The following is a 19,899-nucleotide window of genomic DNA, read 5'->3' on the forward strand; positions in this document are numbered from 1 at the left end:
TTCCCAATAAAAACAGCTCAAAACACAGTATGATAAGGCTATTGTAAACCATAGAGTACATCATTATATACATAATCAGGAACACAAATCAACTGTTCTTCCCCCATTTCCACCAATCACAATTCTCTCTCGACCACTCACCGATGATTCGCTGTCTCTGACCAGGAAGTCTCCCTGACCTCCTCTCTCGTTGAGCGCACACTCTGCCTGATGCCTGGTCACTCCCCCATAGTACCAGTCCTTCCCGGCAAACTTTCCTACGCGGGCCGGCCCTGTGTAGTTGATCTGGGGCGAGTGGGGGCCCGAGCCCATCCCACCCCCGGGGGCCGGATCGTCGCTAAGTATAACCACATAGTTCTTTGGCACCAGGCCCACCTGTCCACGGGCGTTCCGACACCGCCACCACTCAGGGTCGTTCTCCGGTTTCTCCAGCACCTCCATCACTTCGCCCTTTTCAAAGTTTAGCTCCTCGTCTGTCACAGAGCTGAAAGGGTACAGTGTCTGGACAGTGTGGAGCGCCCTGGTGGTCCCGTTGATAACCCCTGCCGACCCTGCCCCCTGCCCTGGGTAACCTCCGCTTAGGTCCCCCGAGACGGCCTCCTCCTCTCCCTCCTCCAGGACATAGTTAGAGGGGAACCAACCTACCCGACCTTCAGAACTCCCTCGCCACCAGCCGTCGCTACACTTCTCCATGACAATGACCCTTGACCCCTTCACCAGTGTCAGCTCGTCTTCCCGCTCCGCCGCGTAGGCGAACTTGACCAGGGCTGAGATGCTGAGGTCGTAGATACGCTCGGCGCTGCTACCTCCGCCACCATTGGACGGGTACTCTGCGTCCGTGCTGGGCGTTGGCGAGGCATCGCGGGCACTCGTCTTCCTCTTCGTCTTCCCCAGGCCTTAGAGAGGGAGAGAGAGAAATAACTATTTATACCACAAATTGAAGATCTCAGCAGTAGTTCCACAACAGAGCAGAATAACATAGTAAAAAGTCTCCCTTCAACATATTAGGTTAAAAGTCCTGAGGCTAGAGTGTAGTACATCTAGAGAAAATGGCTCCAAACAGAAAGCCCTACGTGGTCATTGAGATTGAGCAGGCAGCTACGCTACTCAAAAAACAGCCTGCAACTGAAGTGCAGCAGCAAGTTAATTAGCTCCTAGTACTGCTGGTAGAGGACGGTCCGGGGTTAGGAGGTCACCACCTCTCTCTGAGGCTACAGCCAAGGAGGCAAACACTTCAGAGTTAAGGGGGAGAGAGGGGTTCTGGGTAATTAGTGCTGGAAGGAAACTGGAGGTAAGGCCAGAGGAGAGACAAGGGGGGTTCTGGGTATTGACAGGCGATGTTAATTCCTCTCAGGCAGCTAATGACCAGACCACTGTGCAGGAAGGTTGTTTAGGAGACAGGAAACGCAGATCGGATGACACTGAGGTGGTCGGAAGGGTGGACGTTGATTGCATCCAAAATGGCACCCTATTCCCTAAATAGTGCACTACTTCTGACCAGAGCCCTATGGGCCTCGGTCAAAACACAGGGCTCTGGTCAAAGGTATTGCCATATGTAGGGAATAGGGTACCATTTGGAATAGGGTGCCATTTGTTCGGTTGGCTCTCTTGCTGGAAAATATTAACCTTTAACCTCTTTTAATAACAACCCCCCAAACCGGTCCCCCACTGTAAACTACTCCCGGAAAATTAGACTACTCCTTTCACTTCAGACTCTCAATCCCTCTAACTCGCTCTCTGAACATTTACACATTTATTTAAGACAATATAGAGAATCACTAATGCAAGCAGAAGGAAGAGAATCCTTGCCATTTAAAGCCTAGTGTCGGAGAGAATTAACCTCAACCCTCTCAGCCAGGTAGGGGAGCACTCCGAAAGGTCACAAACAACCCCTTTCCTCCATCTCCCCCATCTCTTCCTCCACTCCCCATCTCATGCATGAAACAACGAGGCTTTCTGACCTTCTGTGTTCTTGACGCTTAACTGGCCTTCTGCTCTGACGGAGCACGCAGCCAACCAAGGAGGGTCTTTGTTGTGAGTGAACAGCAACACTCCGTTCTTAGCAGACATACAAGAGCACGCAAACCTGGAGATGAGATGGGCTGCACGCACACAGAGACATACACTTGTATTCAAATGTGGAACTCATCTCACAATTACAAACACACCTGCTCACGGGAAGCATCACATAGCTTACACATGACCAGTTACACGCAACACAGATAACATGATGACACAAAGCCGGTGGGACCAGAAAAACATGATTAAATCATAGACCTCCTCCCGGGTCTCCTGTAATAGTACTACCCTCGTGGAAAAGAGGAGTCGATGTAAATGACGAGATCTCCTCTCTGCCCAGAAAGTTACCATTCACACGGTCTGCAAGCGCTAGAATGTTAAAATACATGTCACTCACTAAATACGGTTTGCCTGCAACTATTGTCATTTACTGCCGTTACGCCCGGTATGTACTTCCAAAGAACTAAATAAACATTTCAATGTATTGTTTTGGTCCGGAAGAGGATCCTTTGCCCAGATACTGGTTCAATCATAGGCTAGCCTAGATCATCATACTGAGAAACACACACACACACAAACACACACACACACACACACAAAACACACACACACACAGCATGGAGACGAACAGCATAACGGACCAACTGAGTCAAATAAGACCCACAACAAACAGAATAATACACCCTCAGAGTTGAAATGACGAGAAGACAGCCCTCGTCTCCATGAATCAGCCTCCATCATGACACAGCAAGGCCAGTGGCAGCGTCACAGGGAAAACTGGGGTAAGAAGCTGCTTCCGTTTCAGTGACCTTGAGAGGTGGGAGGGGAGGGGGGGGGGGGGGGGGTGAAATACCATCACTTAGCCCCTGTCACAACTATCCCCCATCAACAGGCCATTCCACCCCTCACACAACAAACTGTGAGGAGGAGGCACAGTCACTATTTATAGCTTTCACAGAAATAAAGGAAATAGCTAACATTCGCTTTACATACTGGAGCGTACTGGGCTGTTGTTTTACATGGTAGGGCCGATGGCATTTCAAGGGTTGTAGATCAAGTGGCAGGCAGGGAGATTGGCATTTACACACACATGCTTGTCTATGAACACACACAACTTTTCTAAGCGATGACACACCTTCCTTCCTTAGCAAACTGACATCTGATCCATGACTTTCATGCTCATTCCTCTGCAGCATGCAACAACAAACAAGGTACTCTGTGTTGCGCTCACACACCACAACAGTAACGACACACTAACTCACAGTCGCCCCCACTAAGCAACACAGTGACAGTGACAATACTAATTAGACAACAACAAGCGCTAATTGGAACCTGAAAGATTTTTTTTTTAATTAAGTAGGCATAAATCGTGAGGAAATGCCTTGAGAGCCTAAAGCACAATTGTAAAGCACAATTGGCCCAGCGTCGTCCGGGTTAGGGGAGGGTTGGCCGGGGGGAGGGGCTTTACTATGCTCATCGTGCTCTAGCGACTCCTTGTGGCGGGCTGGGTGCCTGCACGCTGACCTCGGTTGCCAGGTGAACGATGTTTCCTCCGATACATTGGTGCGGCTGGCTTCTGGGTTAAGCGGGCGGGTTAAAGAACGCGGCGGTTTGGTGGGTCTTGTTTCGGAGGACGCATGACTCGACCTTCGCCTCCCGAGCCAGTTGGAGTTGCAGCGATGAGAAAAGATTGAAATTGGGGGTAAAATACAAAAAAATAAAGAGTGGGCCCAATCCAAGTCATCCATTCAACTGGGCCCAATCCAAGTCATCCATTCAACTGGGCCCACACCAAGTCATCCATTCAACTGGGCCCAATCCAAGTCATCCATTCAACTGGGCCCAATCCAAGTCATCCATTCAACTGGGCCCACACCAAGTCATCCATTCTACTGGGCCCACACCAAGTCATCCATTCAACTGGGCCCAATCCAAGTCATCCATTCAACTGGGCCCAATCCAAGTCATCCATTCAACTGGGCCCACACCAAGTCATCCATTCTACTGGGCCCACACCAAGTCATCCATTCAACTGGGCCCAATCCAAGTCATCCATTCAACTGGGCCCACACCAAGTCATCCATTCAACTGGGCCCAATCCAAGTCATCCATTCAACTGGGCCCACACCAAGTCATCCATTCAACTGGGCCCAATCCAAGTCATCCATTCAACTGGGCCCATACCAAGTCATCCATTCAACTGGGCCCAATCCAAGTCATCCATTCTACTAGGCCCACACCAAGTCATCCATTCAACTGGGCCCACACCAAGTCATCCATTCAACTGGGCCCAATCCAAGTCATCCATTCAACTGGGCCCACACCAAGTCATCCATTCAACTGGGCCCACACCAAGTCATCCATTCAACTGGGCCCACACCAAGTCATCCATTCAATTGAGCCTTCACCAAGCCATCAATTCCACCAGGCCCAAGGCGAGTCCCAGTGTGGACCCATACAGCTGACTCATGGATGCTTAACCATACGCTCTTAATTTACGCTGATTAAGGAGAACAGGCCAGGGACAACCCCATCCAGCTCGCTGCAGGGAAGCAATGTGGAGGACCTGGGGACAACTGTTCAATGTAGCACAATGGTGATTGCAGAGTAACACTAATCATGTATGGCTACTGCAGTGGTACTGGGGGAGTGAGAAAAGAAAGTCATTTGATGAGAAGTGAATGCCAAGCTATTCAGTATCAATCCCAGATATAGGCCCATTTCATGGGCTGATGAATGGAACAGGCCGTGCTTAGTCAGAATGTTCTCTTTGGAATATAAAGCTGATGGTCTCTAATAATAGATAATGGCATGGTGGGCGGTGGACCAATTAAGTAGCAGTGTGATCCACAAGAAGAATGTGAGCCCAGGTGGCACTTGGTGTCCATGAAAGCAGCGATGCTCTCTTCCGCTCTCTCCTGGTCTGTCTCGCTCTTTTCACTCGCTCCCTCTTCTCTCTCCTACCTCCTCTCTCTCCTCCAACGATGTCTCTCTCTCCCTCCCTCTTCCCACTCTGTCTCTCTCTCCCCCTCCTTCCTCTCTCTCCTGATGAGACACTTCACTTAAGGTGTGGTATGAGACCAATGAATCACTCGCCAACAACTTTCGCTTTATTCAATTTTCATTAAGCTGATTTTCTTCTCCGTGCCTCGGTCTGAAATTGAATTCCAGCACAAGGAGGATATACTGTAAACGAATACCTAGGCTATTTCTACCTATATCTACCCCACAATCACTGATGAATAACAGAGTAAGATGATTATCTGAGGTTTGACGGGAACTCATTTTCTGTAAATGGCGGGGGGGGGGGGGGCGGTTCTGGATGATAGCTGGGAAAGCTGTGTGGGTGTACTTAGAGGAAGAGAGGGATGGAGGAAGATGGAGAGGAAGATAGTTTGGTAGGATGGAGGGAGTAGAGGAGGCGAGAGTGCTCGTCTCCCAGACAATACTCTAGTCGTTTAACTCTACACCCCTCTACGGCTCCCCGTCGCTCTCTGTCACTTGTCAAATCAAGCCTTAGCCATTCTTGTCTGAGCAGCCATTTCTCCGTCTGTTCTACTGTCCTCAGATCGCCCATCACAGACACAATTCCCTTGACAACTCTCTTCAATCAGATAGGAAGAAACTTCAGCAGTAGCTGCATCTGGCTGGGAGTAAGCCGAGTGTTTGTCAAACGCATCTCACAAGTTCCCGACAAAACACAACGTAGTTTGATCTTTATATCAGGCCTGCAATGCGACCAGCTTGAAAAGACACATTTTCAAAACGCTAACATTTACCACTGACCAGCAACCCTCTGGTTAGCTAGAAGTCACGTCGTCTCCCCTACCTGAGCAGCATACTACATCGGGCCCCTGAAGTTGTAAGGGAATACCCCCCTGATTTGGACAAAAACAAATGGCGGTATATTGGCATTGGACAAACCATATACACGATGGTCAATACCACCCAATTTGGCGTTGATTCATGCAAAGTATATTGCAAATGCCATATGGCAATTGCCAATTGTAACACTTCAAAATTCCAATAGGGGGCGTGTGCGTTCCACCGGGGCATTTCATATTGCAAATGGCACCCAAGTCAACATCCAAAAGCCAAATTTTGAAAAATGACATTTTTTAAAAAAAACTTAAAAACCCTTAAAAAAGTGCTTTCTGGACCTTTTTTCGAAATTCTTTCGAGTTTTTTGTCAATTACACATGGGTAAGTACTGTATGAGTATACTTTTGTCATCATATATATATATTTTTTAAGTACATGCGCATAAGGCATATGTTTTGTCCATTTGCAATATGATTTCATAGGAAGTCAAAAGTCAAAAGTCAAAAATGTCAAAATTTGGTAAAAAACTTCACACATCCTTAAAAAAGTGCTTTCTGGACCTTTTTTCAAAATTCTTTCGATTTTTGTGTCAATTACACATGTATAAGAACTTTATCAACATACTTTAGTCATACTTTATTATCATATATATATATTTTTTTTTACTTGTGCATAAGGCATATGTTTTCTCCATTTGGAATATGATTTCATAGGAAGTCAAAAGTCAAAAATGTCAAAATTTGGTAAAAAACTTCATACATCCTTAAAAAAGTGCTTTCTTGACCTTTTTTCAAAATTCTTTCGATTTTTGTGTCAATAACACATGTATAAGAACTTTATCAACATACTTTAGTCATGCTTTATTATCATATTTTTTTTACTTGTGCATAAGGCATATGTTTTCTCCATTTGCAATATGATGTCATAGGAAGTCAAAAGTCTAAGTCAAAAGTAAATATTTTCCTCCGTGCAACTGATGATCTAAAATGTGCAACAAAATTTTTTGGATTTTTTTTGTTTATGTTTCCTTACTTTTTCAAAGTCACTGTGCATTTGCAATGTTTTAATGGGCAGATACCATCACGAATTTGTCATGCTCAAAATTCAAACTTTACTTTGCTCAAACTATACCTTGGTCAACTTGTATTACATATTTCTTTTTGTTTTACTTGTGCATAAGGCATATGTTTTCTCCATTTGCAATATGATGTCATAGGAAGTCAAAAGTCAAAGTCAAAAGTAAACATTTTCCTCCGTGCACCTGGTGATCTGAAATGTGCACCTGGTGACCTGAAATGTGCACCTGGTGATCTAAAATATGCAACTGGTAACCCAAAAAAAAAATTTTGGGATGTTTTTTTGTTTATGTTTCCTTACTTTTTCAAAGTCACTGTACATTTGCAATATGTTTTAATGGGCAGGTACCATCACGAATTTGTCATGCTCAAAATTCAAACTTTACTTTGCTCAAACTATACCTTGGTCAACTTGTATTACATATTTCTTTTTGTTTTACTTGTGCATAAGGCATATGTTTTCTCCATTTGCAATATGATGTCATAGGAAGTCAAAAGTCAAAGTCAAAAGTAAATATTTTCCTCCGTGCACCTGGTGATCTGAAATGTGCACCTGGTGACCTGAAATGTGCACCTGGTGATCTAAAATATGCAACTGGTAACCCAAAAAAAAAATTTGGGGATGTTTTTTTGTTTATGTTTCCTTACTTTTTCAAAGTCACTGTGCATTTGCAATATGTTTTAATGGGCAGGTACCATCACGAATTTGTCATGCTCAGAATTCAAGCTTGTGATCTAAAATATGCAGCTGGTTACCCAACATTTTTTGGGATGTTTTTTTGTTTATGTTTCCTTACTTTTTCAAAGTCTCTGTGCATTTGCAATATGTTTTAATGGGCAGGTACCATCACGAATTTGTTTATGTTTCCTTACTTTTTCAAAGTCACTGTGCATTTGCAATATGTTTCAATGGGCAGGTACCATCACGAATTTGTCATGCTCAAAATTTTTTAGATGTATTTTTTTTTGTTTCCTTACTTTTTCAAAGTCACTGTGCATTTGGAATATGTTTTAATGGGCAGGTACCATCACGAATTTGTTTATCGAATTTGTTTATGTTTCCTTACTTTTTCAAAGTCACTGTGCATTTGCAATATGTTTCAATGGGCAGGTACCATCACGAATTTGTCATGCTCAAAAAATTTTAGATGTATTTTTTTTGTTTCTTACTTTTTCAAAGTCACTGTGCATTTGGAATATGTTTTAATGGGCAGGTACCATCACGAATTTGTTTATCGAATTTGTTTATGTTTCCTTACTTTTTCAAAGTCACTGTGCATTTGCAATATGTTTCAATGGGCAGGTACCATCACGAATTTGTCATGCTCAAAAAATTTTAGATGTATTTTTTTTTGTTTCTTACTTTTTCAAAGTCACTGTGCATTTGGAATATGTTTTAATGGGCAGGTACCATCACGAATTTGTTTATCGAATTTGTTTATGTTTCCTTACTTTTTCAAAGTCACTGTGCATTTGCAATATGTTTCAATGGGCAGGTACCATCACGAATTTGTCATGCTCAAAATTTTTTAGATGTATTTTTTTTTGTTTCCTTACTTTTTCAAAGTCACTGTGCATTTGGAATATGTTTTAATGGGCAGGTACCATCACGAATTTGTTTATCGAATTTGTTTATGTTTCCTTACTTTTTCAAAGTCACTGTGCATTTGCAATATGTTTCAATGGGCAGGTACCATCACGAATTTGTTTATCGAATTTGTTTATGTTTCCTTACTTTTTCAAAGTCACTGTGCATTTGCAATATGTTTCAATGGGCAGGTACCATCACGAATTTGTCATGCTCAAAATCTTTAGATGTATTTTTTTTTGTTTCCTTACTTTTTCAAAGTCACTGTGCATTTGGAATATGTTTTAATGGGCAGGTACCATCACGAATTTGTTTATCGAATTTGTTTATGTTTCCTTACTTTTTCAAAGTCACTGTGCATTTGCAATATGTTTCAATGGGCAGGTACCATCACGAATTTGTCATGCTCAAAATTTTTTAGATGTATTTTTTTTGTTTCTTACTTTTTCAAAGTCACTGTGCATTTGGAATATGTTTTAATGGGCAGGTACCATCACGAATTTGTTTATCGAATTTGTTTATGTTTCCTTACTTTTTCAAAGTCACTGTGCATTTGCAATATGTTTCAATGGGCAGGTACCATCACGAATTTGTCATGCTCAAAAAATTTTAGATGTATTTTTTTTTGTTTCTTACTTTTTCAAAGTCACTGTGCATTTGGAATATGTTTTAATGGGCAGGTACCATCACGAATTTGTTTATCGAATTTGTTTATGTTTCCTTACTTTTTCAAAGTCACTGTGCATTTGCAATATGTTTCAATGGGCAGGTACCATCACGAATTTGTCATGCTCAAAATTTTTTAGATGTATTTTTTTTTGTTTCCTTACTTTTTCAAAGTCACTGTGCATTTGGAATATGTTTTAATGGGCAGGTACCATCACGAATTTGTTTATCGAATTTGTTTATGTTTCCTTACTTTTTCAAAGTCACTGTGCATTTGCAATATGTTTCAATGGGCAGGTACCATCACGAATTTGTTTATCGAATTTGTTTATGTTTCCTTACTTTTTCAAAGTCACTGTGCATTTGCAATATGTTTCAATGGGCAGGTACCATCACGAATTTGTCATGCTCAAAAAATTTTAGATGTATTTTTTTTTGTTTCTTACTTTTTCAAAGTCACTGTGCATTTGGAATATGTTTTAATGGGCAGGTACCATCACGAATTTGTTTATCGAATTTGTTTATGTTTCCTTACTTTTTCAAAGTCACTGTGCATTTGCAATATGTTTCAATGGGCAGGTACCATCACGAATTTGTCATGCTCAAAATTTTTTAGATGTATTTTTTTTTGTTTCCTTACTTTTTCAAAGTCACTGTGCATTTGGAATATGTTTTAATGGGCAGGTACCATCACGAATTTGTTTATCGAATTTGTTTATGTTTCCTTACTTTTTCAAAGTCACTGTGCATTTGCAATATGTTTCAATGGGCAGGTACCATCACGAATTTGTTTATCGAATTTGTTTATGTTTCCTTACTTTTTCAAAGTCACTGTGCATTTGCAATATGTTTCAATGGGCAGGTACCATCACGAATTTGTCATGCTCAAAATTTTTTAGATGTATTTTTTTTTGTTTCTTACTTTTTCAAAGTCACTGTGCATTTGGAATATGTTTTAATGGGCAGGTACCATCACGAATTTGTTTATCGAATTTGTTTATGTTTCCTTACTTTTTCAAAGTCACTGTGCATTTGCAATATGTTTCAATGGGCAGGTACCATCACGAATTTGTCATGCTCAAAAAATTTTAGATGTATTTTTTTTTGTTTCTTACTTTTTCAAAGTCACTGTGCATTTGGAATATGTTTTAATGGGCAGGTACCATCACGAATTTGTTTATCGAATTTGTTTATGTTTCCTTACTTTTTCAAAGTCACTGTGCATTTGCAATATGTTTCAATGGGCAGGTACCATCACGAATTTGTCATGCTCAAAATTTTTTAGATGTATTTTTTTTTGTTTCCTTACTTTTTCAAAGTCACTGTGCATTTGGAATATGTTTTAATGGGCAGGTACCATCACGAATTTGTTTATCGAATTTGTTTATGTTTCCTTACTTTTTCAAAGTCACTGTGCATTTGCAATATGTTTCAATGGGCAGGTACCATCACGAATTTGTCATGCTCAAAATTTTTTAGATGTATTTTTTTTTGTTTCCTTACTTTTTCAAAGTCACTGTGCATTTGGAATATGTTTTAATGGGCAGGTACCATCACAAATTTGTTTATCGAATTTGTTCATGTTTCCTTACTTTTTCAAAGTCACTGTGCATTTGCAATATGTTTCAATGGGCAGGTACCATCACGAATTTGTTTATCGAATTTGTTTATGTTTCCTTACTTTTTCAAAGTCACTGTGCATTTGCAATATGTTTCAATGGGCAGGTACCATCACGAATTTGTCATGCTCAACATTTTTTAGATGTATTTTTTTTTGTTTCTTACTTTTTCAAAGTCACTGTGCATTTGGAATATGTTTTAATGGGCAGGTACCATCACGAATTTGTTTATCGAATTTGTTTATGTTTCCTTACTTTTTCAAAGTCACTGTGCATTTGCAATATGTTTCAATGGGCAGGTACCATCACGAATTTGTCATGCTCAAAATTTTTTAGATGTATTTTTTTTTGTTTCTTACTTTTTCAAAGTCACTGTGCATTTGGAATATGTTTTAATGGGCAGGTACCATCACGAATTTGTTTATCGAATTTGTTTATGTTTCCTTACTTTTTCAAAGTCACTGTGCATTTGCAATATGTTTCAATGGGCAGGTACCATCACGAATTTGTTTATCGAATTTGTTTATGTTTCCTTACTTTTTCAAAGTCACTGTGCATTTGCAATATGTTTCAATGGGCAGGTACCATCACGAATTTGTCATGCTCAAAATTTTTTAGATGTATTTTTTTTTGTTTCCTTACTTTTTCAAAGTCACTGTGCATTTGGAATATGTTTCAATGGGCAGGTACCATCACGAATTTGTCATGCTCAAAAAATTTTAGATGTATTTTTTTTTGTTTCTTACTTTTTCAAAGTCACTGTGCATTTGCAATATGTTTTAATGGGCAGGTACCATCACGAATTTGTCATGCTATAAAAATCCTGCAGGAATGTGAAATTGACTGGCCCGATGAACTCGGGATGGCTTTGCAGTGATTCTGGGTCATCTCAATCGCTCGTTTGGGTTGATTTCAGAATGTCGCTTTTGGTGATGTTTTTTCACTATAGAATCATATTGCAAATGTACAAGAGTCAAGTGGACAAGAGTCCATCAGTCAATTAGATATCATTCTGACCACCAAACTGATACAAACTGACACCAAACCCACTTTTTCCAACTCGTTTAGTAGCCAACTATTACATACTTCAGAGCTGGCCCAAAATTCACAACGCCTTCGGTACAAACCATAAAAAAACCATAAAACACGTAGTTACGTTCTAGCTGCGGGTCCATTTCTTATGTTATGTGTTGGCCTAGCTGAGGCGACCCCGAATCCCAAGTTTCGGCTCGATAGGTCATTTGGTGTCCGAGAAAAACCCTAATTGGTGCTGAAAATCCACTATTTTCCATGACTTGCTACGGGGTCCTTGAATGAGATATCGGACAGAAACGTTGGGTGTCTGTCTATATGGGCCGAGACGTTCGCAATGCACCTAGTCTTGCGACTCTGGGACATTTCTAAATGTCGTCATTTTCGTGATGCAAAAATGAATTGAAGTTATTTCAAATGTACGAGGCTGTTTCTCGGTCCGAGAACCTTCTAGAGCCACGTAACTCACCACGCACCATCTACGGGAGGTCTAGAACAGGTTTCTAAAGTTTTGGAACTCTAGGTCCGACGGTTCTTTTTTAGCTCCAACAAAGCTAACTATTGGAGCCACTGTCTGTCTCTACGCACCCCAATACGTCCCTCCATCCAAGTTGTGTTTTAGTGCAATTTTTTTTTCCTTTGATTTTTTTTGGGAAAAATGACTGATTTACAGTTCATGGGGGTTGCCTAATCACACATATGAAGTTTTGGAAAGATCAGACTTTTTTAACCCTTCGAAACAGCCCCTGAGACACCAATTATGGCACTTCCGGTTGGCACAGGAAGTTATAAATCAACACATATCCTCATTGGGGTATGCTGTTACAGAATCCTGAGTTTTAAGTCCTTACGTTAAGAATTGACTGATCTACACAGGGTTGAATGCACTATGTCTATCAAACTGCATGCAGTGTATGGGTAAACACTTTTAGGGGCATTTTAACCACTTCCGGTTGGTCCAGGAAGCTTAGAATCAACACAGGTAGACCTCATAGTGGCCTGATGGACTGGTACCGAAGACAGGTTCATACGGCATTCATAACCCACATAGGCCTCAGGTTGAATTTAGGGGTGCAGGCAATGTATTCCTATGGGGAGAGATGACACTGTAATCTGTGAGATCAAAAAACACTGTTTTACTGTGAAGGGTTAATGCCACACGGTCAAGGTTAGGCTTGTTGAGATCGGGAGGACCTTAGGAACATTCAAGTGGTGGAATTTTTCTTCTCACCCTAACGGTTCTCTCACTGTCACTCAAAAGCAAATGACATTGTGGTGCAGGCTTCATTTTGGGCCTTCTATTCTAATGGTTGCTGCGCCTAGACCGAGCGAGCTACGGTCAAGCGGGATAGCTCGTTGAACTCAGAACAGTCTGGAGACTATGGTGATGCCATTTTTTGTGTTGATTTCAGAATGCCATTTTGGTGATGGTCCCTCTCCGTTTAAACATATTGCAAATGTACAAAAGTCAACTAGCAAGTCAGTGTCCATCAGTCAATTAGATGTCATTATGACACCAAATGGATATCAATTGACACCAAACCCACTTTTTCCTACTCATTTAGTAGCCAACTATCACATATGTCAGAGCAGGCCCATAATTCACAGCGCCTCTAGTTGAAAACATAATAAAAAGGTAAAACACATAGTTACGTTCTAGCTGCGGGTCCAGTTCGGACATTATGTGAAGTCCTATGTGAGGCGACCCCGAATCCCGAGTTTCGGCTCGATAGGTCATTTGGTGTCCGAGAAAAACCCTAATTGGTGCTGAAAATCCACTTATTTCCATGCCTTGCTACGGGGTCCTTGAACGAGCTATCGGACAGAAACTTTGGGGTCCGTCTCTATGGGCCGAGCCGGTTTCAACGCACCTAGCCTTGCGTCTCTGAGACTTTTCTAAACGTCGTCATTTTCGTGATGCAAAAATGAATTGAAGTTATTCCAAATGTACGAGGCTGTTTCTCGGTCCGAGAACCGTCTAGAGCCACGTAACTCGCCACGCACCATGGCCCGGAGGTCTAGAACAGGTTTCTAAAGTTTCGGAACTCTAGGTCCGACCGTTCTTTTTTAGCTCCAACAAAGCTAACTATTGCGGCCACTGTCTGTCTCTACGCACCCCAATACGTCCCTCCATCCAAGTTGTGTTTTAGTGCAATTTTTTTTTCCTTTGATTTTTTTGGGGAAAAATGACTGATTTACAGTTCATGGGGGTTGCCTAATCACATATATGAAGTTTTGGACAGATCTGACTTTTTTAACCCTTCGAAACAGCCCCTGAGACACCAATTATGGCACTTCCGGTTGGCACAGGAAGCTATAAATCACCACATGTCTTGATTGACATGGCCACTTACAGAATCCCGAGTTTTAAGTCTTTACGTTAAGAATTGACTGATCTACACAGGGTTGAATGCACTATGTCTATCAAACTGCATGCAATGTATGGGTAAACACTTTTAGGGTGATTTGAACCACTTCCGGTTGGTCCAGGAAGCTTAGAATCAACACAGGTAGACCTCATAGTGGCCTGATGGACTGGTACCGAAGACAGGTTCATACGGCATTCATAACCCACATAGGCCTCAGGTTGAATTTTGTGGTGCAGGCTATGTATTCCTATGGGGAGAGATGACACTGTAATCTGTGAGATCAAAAAACACTGTTTTACTGTTAAGGGTTAATGCCACACGGTCAAGGTTAGGTTTGTTCAGATCGGGAGGACCTTAGGAACATTCCTATGGTGGAATTTTTCTTCTCACCCTAACGGTTCTCTCACTGTCACTCAAAAGCAAATGACATTGTGGGGCAGGCTTCATTTTGGGCCTAATATTCTAATGGTTGCTGCGCCTATACCGAGCGAGCTACGGTCAAGCGGGATAGCTCGTTGAACTCAGCACAGTCTGGAGACTATGGTGATGCCATTTTTTGTGTTGATTTCAGAATGCCATTTTGGTGATGGTCCCTCTCTGTTTAAACATATTGCAAATGTACAAAAGTCAACTAGCAAGTCAGTGTCCATCAGTCAATTAGATGTCATTATGACACCAAACCCACTGTTTCCTACTCATTTAGATGCCAACTATCATATATGTCAGAGCAGTCCCATAATTCACAGCGCCTCTAGTTTAAAACACAATAAAAAGGTAAAACACATAGTTACGTTCTAGCTGCGGGTCCAGTTCGGACATTATGCGAAGTCCTATGTGAGGCGACCCCGAATCCCGAGTTTCGGCTCGATAGGTCATTTGGTGTCCGAGAAAAACCCTAATTGGTGCTGAAAATCCACTTATTTCCATGCCTTGCTACGGGGTCCTTGAACGAGCTATCGGACAGAAACTTTGGGGTCCGTCTCTATGGGCCGAGCCGGTTTCAACGCACCTAGCCTTGCGTCTCTGAGACTTTTCTAAACGTCGTCATTTTCGTGATGCAAAAATGAATTGAAGTTATTGCGAATGTACGAGGCTGTTTCTCGGTCCGAGAACCATCTAGAGCCACGTAACTCGCCACGCACCATGGCCCGGAGGTCTAGAACAGGTTTCTAAAGTTTCGGAACTCTAGGTCCGACCGTTCTTTTTTAGCTCCAACAAAGCTAACTATTGCGGCCACTGTCTGTCTCTACGCACCCCAATACGTCCCTCCATCCAAGTTGTGTTTTAGTGCAATTTTTTTTTCCTTTGATTTTTTTGGGGAAAAATGACTGATTTACAGTTCATGGGGGTTGCCTAATCACATATATGAAGTTTTGGACAGATCTGAATTTTTTAACCCTTCGAAACAGCCCCTGAGACACCAATTATGGCACTTCCGGTTGGCACAGGAAGCTATAAGTCACCACATATCCTCATTGGGGTATGCTGTTACAGAATCCTGAGTTTTAAGTCCTTACGTTAAGAATTGACTGATCTACACAGGGTTGAATGCACTATGTCTATCAAACTGCATGCAGTGTATGGGTAAACACTTTTAGGGGCATTTGAACCACTTCCGGTTGGTCCAGGAAGCTTAGAATCGACACAGGTAGACCTCATAGTGGCCTGATGGACTGGTACCGAAGACAGGTTCATACGGCATTCATAACCCACATAGGCCTCAGGTTGAAATTAGGGGTGCAGGCAATGTATTCCTATGGGGAGAGATGAAACTGTAATCTGTGAGATCAAAAACCCTGTTTTACTGTGAAGGGTTAATGCCACACGGTCAAGGTTAGGCTTGTTGAGATCGGGAGGACCTTAGGAACATTCATGTGGTGGAATTTTTCTTCTCACCCTAACGGTTCTCTCACTGTCACTCAAAAGCAAATGACATTGTGGGGCAGGCTTCATTTTGGGCCTACTATTCTAATGGTCGGTTATTGTGTTATTTCAGAAAATCATAGAAAATCACAGAAATGTCGCAGAGCTCCGCAGCACACTTTAAAAAGATTCGTATGAACACCCTGCAACTGGATCTGTAACCGTTGAAAAAAAAAAACGCCTATTTGTGACCATCACCAATTTGTCATTGTTCCGTTTCTCTTAAATGACGATAGATAAATGGCTGGTTCTTTTTTTATTGACACCGGAGGCTCCTTGGCTTTGACCCGAAGTGGAAAAATAATTTCTCTACTTCCATTTTAAGCCTTTAATCCCAGAAAAATGGCCGTAGCTCAAAAACCGTCGAGGCCTAGACGCCATCCCGTTCGGGGCCAACTGCCCCTTGAGCCAAACCTACGCTCGCCAAGTTTCGGCTTCGAAATATTTTCAGTTTTTGAGATAAGGCCCCGTCGCGATTCGTGATGTTTTGCCAAATTGCCATATGATTCCGTATGCCATCTGGTGGGAGTGTCCGGGACGGCGGAAAAACGGTCCGAAACTTGTTTTTTTTTTTAAACGGGAACCGAAAGTCCGACAAAGTTCATTCGACGACTTCCCGGTAGGTCCGGCCCTACCGCACGGCCCGACGCCGACCGCGAATTTTACAAACGATTTCGGACGTCGGGTAAGGGACCGTACATTTGCAATATGGACTTTCTCACTGATCATACACGAAATGCCGAAATGTTCCCTTAAGGTATGTAAGCAAAGACAACGTGACCATATACCTCGCATGGCAACAAATCGATCCGTAACAACAATGTCCATCTGCCAGCCCTGAATGGTCGAACAGCGTATTGATAGAGCCATTGGCCAGCGACCTATAGCTTTTACAGTGGCCTGAACACGACCCGCAATACGATGACATTATGAGAGAGAAAACATCAAATCAAATGGAAGTAGCACACCAGAATGAGGTCTGCAGAGTGTCAAGACTCATAAAGAATGTAGTTAATCAAGAGGAAAGGCCTCTGTTAACCACCTTGTTCACAGAATCACAGATAAGCAAGAGTCATTTCTTAAAAATATCGTCATCAGACAACTGTACTTGAAGGGTTAATTTAAACACAATTAAATCTACTTGACTGCCTTATGTCAACCAATTTTAATTAGCCTCATCTTCGACAAACATGATTTATTTTTCATTATGAACTGGGTGGTTCAAGCCCTGGATGCTGATTGGCTGACAGCCGTGGTATATCGGACTCACACCACGGGTATGACGAGAATTACGTTGGTAACCAGTTTATAAAAGCAATAAGGCACCTCTGCGGGTTGTGGTATATGACCAATATACCACGGCTAAGGGCTACTACAGCCAGGCACTCTGCGTCATGCTTAAGAACAGCCCTTAGCTGTGGTATATTGGCCATAAACCAGACCCCCTCGGGCCTTATTGGTTCATTACCCAACTCATGTTTGTTTAATGTCATGATTATTCAATAGCCCGTAAAGAAACATTAAGATAGATTATAGTTTTAGTTGTTTTGAAAGGTTCCTGTTGGCAAGACTGTCTGTGTCCCAAATGGCACCCTATTCACTACATAGTGCACTACTTTTGACCTGAGCTCTGGTATATAAAAAAAAGTAGTGCACTATGTAGGGAACAGGGTGACTATTTCCGAGGCAGCCAATGTGAACTGTTCCATTGAGATGAACTGAGGACATGGAGTTGAGTTTCATCCTAGCTGGGTTGGTTGGCACCAGGCCATTCTCTGTGGGAAGGTGAACGGAGCCAACGTTTCCACAGGCAGAGCACTATACTGACGGGCACCCAGTGGGGGAGCTAAGAACACACTGGATGTCTATCAGTAGACCCAGCTCCAACACAGAAACGGAGCTCTATCAGTAGACCCAGCTCCAACACAGAAACGGAGCTCTATCAGTAGACCCAGCTCCAACACAGAAACAGAGCTCTATCAGTAGACCCAGCTCCAACACAGAAACGGAGCTCTATCAGTAGACCCAGCTCCAACACAGAAACAGAGCTCTATCAGTAGACCCAGCTCCAACACAGAAACAGAGCTCTATCAGTAGACCCAGCTCCAACACAGAAACAGAGCTATATCAGTAGACCCAGCTCCAACACAGAAACAGAGCTCTATCAGTAGACCCAGCTCCAACACAGAAACGGAGCTCTATCAGTAGACCCAGCTCCAACACAGAAACAGAGCTCTATCAGTAGACCCAGCTCCAACACAGAAACAGAGCTCTATCAGTAGACCCAGCTCCAACACAGAAACAGAGCTCTATCAGTAGACCCAGCTCCAACACAGAAACGGAGCTCTATCAGTAGACCCAGCTCCAACACAGAAACGGAGCTCTATCAGTAGACCCAGCTCCAACACAGAAACAGAGCTCTATCAGTAGACCCAGCTCCAACACAGAAACAGAGCTCTATCAGTAGACCCAGCTCCAACACAGAAACGGAGCTCTATCAGTAGACCCAGCTCCAACACAGAAACGGAGCTCTATCAGTAGACCCAGCTCCAACACAGAAACGTAGCTCTATCAGTAGACCCAGCTCCAACACAGAAACAGAGCTCTATCAGTAGACCCAGCTCCAACACAGAAACAGAGCTCTATCAGTAGACCCAGCTCCAACACAGAAACAGAGCTCTATCAGTAGACCCAGCTCCAACACAGAAACGGAGCTCTATCAGTAGACCCAGCTCCAACACAGAAACGGAGCTCTATCAGTAGACCCAGCTCCAACACAGAAACGGAGCTCTATCAGTAGACCCAGCTCCAACACAGAAACGGAGCTCTATCAGTAGACCCAGCTCCAACACAGAAACGGAGCTCTATCAGTAGACCCAGCTCCAACACAGAAACAGAGCTCTATCAGTAGACCCAGCTCCAACACAGAAACGGAGCTCTATCAGTAGACCCAGCTCCAACACAGAAACAGAGCTCTATCAGTAGACCCAGCTCCAACACAGAAACAGAGCTCTATCAGTAGACCCAGCTCCAACACAGAAACAGAGCTCTATCAGTAGACCCAGCTCCAACACAGAAACGGAGCTCTATCAGTAGACCCAGCTCCAACACAGAAACAGAGCTCTATCAGTAGACCCAGCTCCAACACAGAAACAGAGCTCTATCAGTAGATCCAGCTCCAACACAGAAACAGAGCTCTATCAGTAGACCCAGCTCCAACACAGAAACGGATCTCTATCAGTAGACCCAGCTCCAACACAGAAACAGAGCTCTATCAGTAGACCCAGCTCCAACACAGAAACAGAGCTCTATCAGTAGACCCAGCTCCAACACAGAAACAGAGCTCTATCAGTAGACCCAGCTCCAACACAGAAACAGAGCTCTATCAGTAGACCCAGCTCCAACACAGAAACAGAGCTCTATCAGTAGACCCAGCTCCAACACAGAAACGGAGCTCTATCAGTAGACCCAGCTCCAACACAGAAACGGAGCTCATTTCAATCACTACAAAGGGCTGCAGTTGTGTTGGTAATTATAACACCTCGGTGGTTAGAGATGATTATGTACTGCACAAACCTGATTACTTAGGATGGAACGAACGAACACACACACACACACACACACACCGCTTTATGAATGACTAAATAAACATAGAAAATAAGTAAGCTTACACTAGATAGGATTCAAATCAACTGGTGACTAAAGCTAATATTGTCTCTCAGGTTATTCCAGTGAAAACAAGGCACACCACCTGCCTTGGAGAAGGCATACGTGTCACTGGTTGA

At 42.8% G+C, this 19,899-nt stretch overlaps 1 protein-coding gene and 1 long non-coding RNA gene across 4 annotated transcripts in view; both read right to left on the reverse strand.

Moving 5' to 3' along the window:
* Positions 1-19,899, reverse strand: part of LOC149982327 (uncharacterized) — a 139,437-nt gene that overhangs the window by 81,392 nt on the left and 38,146 nt on the right. The window lies entirely within an intron of this gene.
* LOC110527469 (cytoplasmic protein NCK2) overlaps positions 1-19,899 on the reverse strand; it is a 67,227-nt gene that overhangs the window by 1,450 nt on the left and 45,878 nt on the right. For all 3 annotated transcript variants that reach the window (XM_021608749.3, XM_021608747.3, XM_021608750.3), the window contains one exon: positions 142-896. In XM_021608749.3, coding sequence (XP_021464424.2) covers positions 142-896 — 755 coding nt within the window. The remainder of the gene's footprint in view (positions 1-141; positions 897-19,899) is intronic.

Source organism: Oncorhynchus mykiss, chromosome 7 (genome assembly GCF_057628025.1).
Source record: "Oncorhynchus mykiss isolate SJ-2025 chromosome 7, ASM5762802v1, whole genome shotgun sequence".
Classification (NCBI taxonomy): Eukaryota; Metazoa; Chordata; class Actinopteri; order Salmoniformes; family Salmonidae; genus Oncorhynchus; species Oncorhynchus mykiss.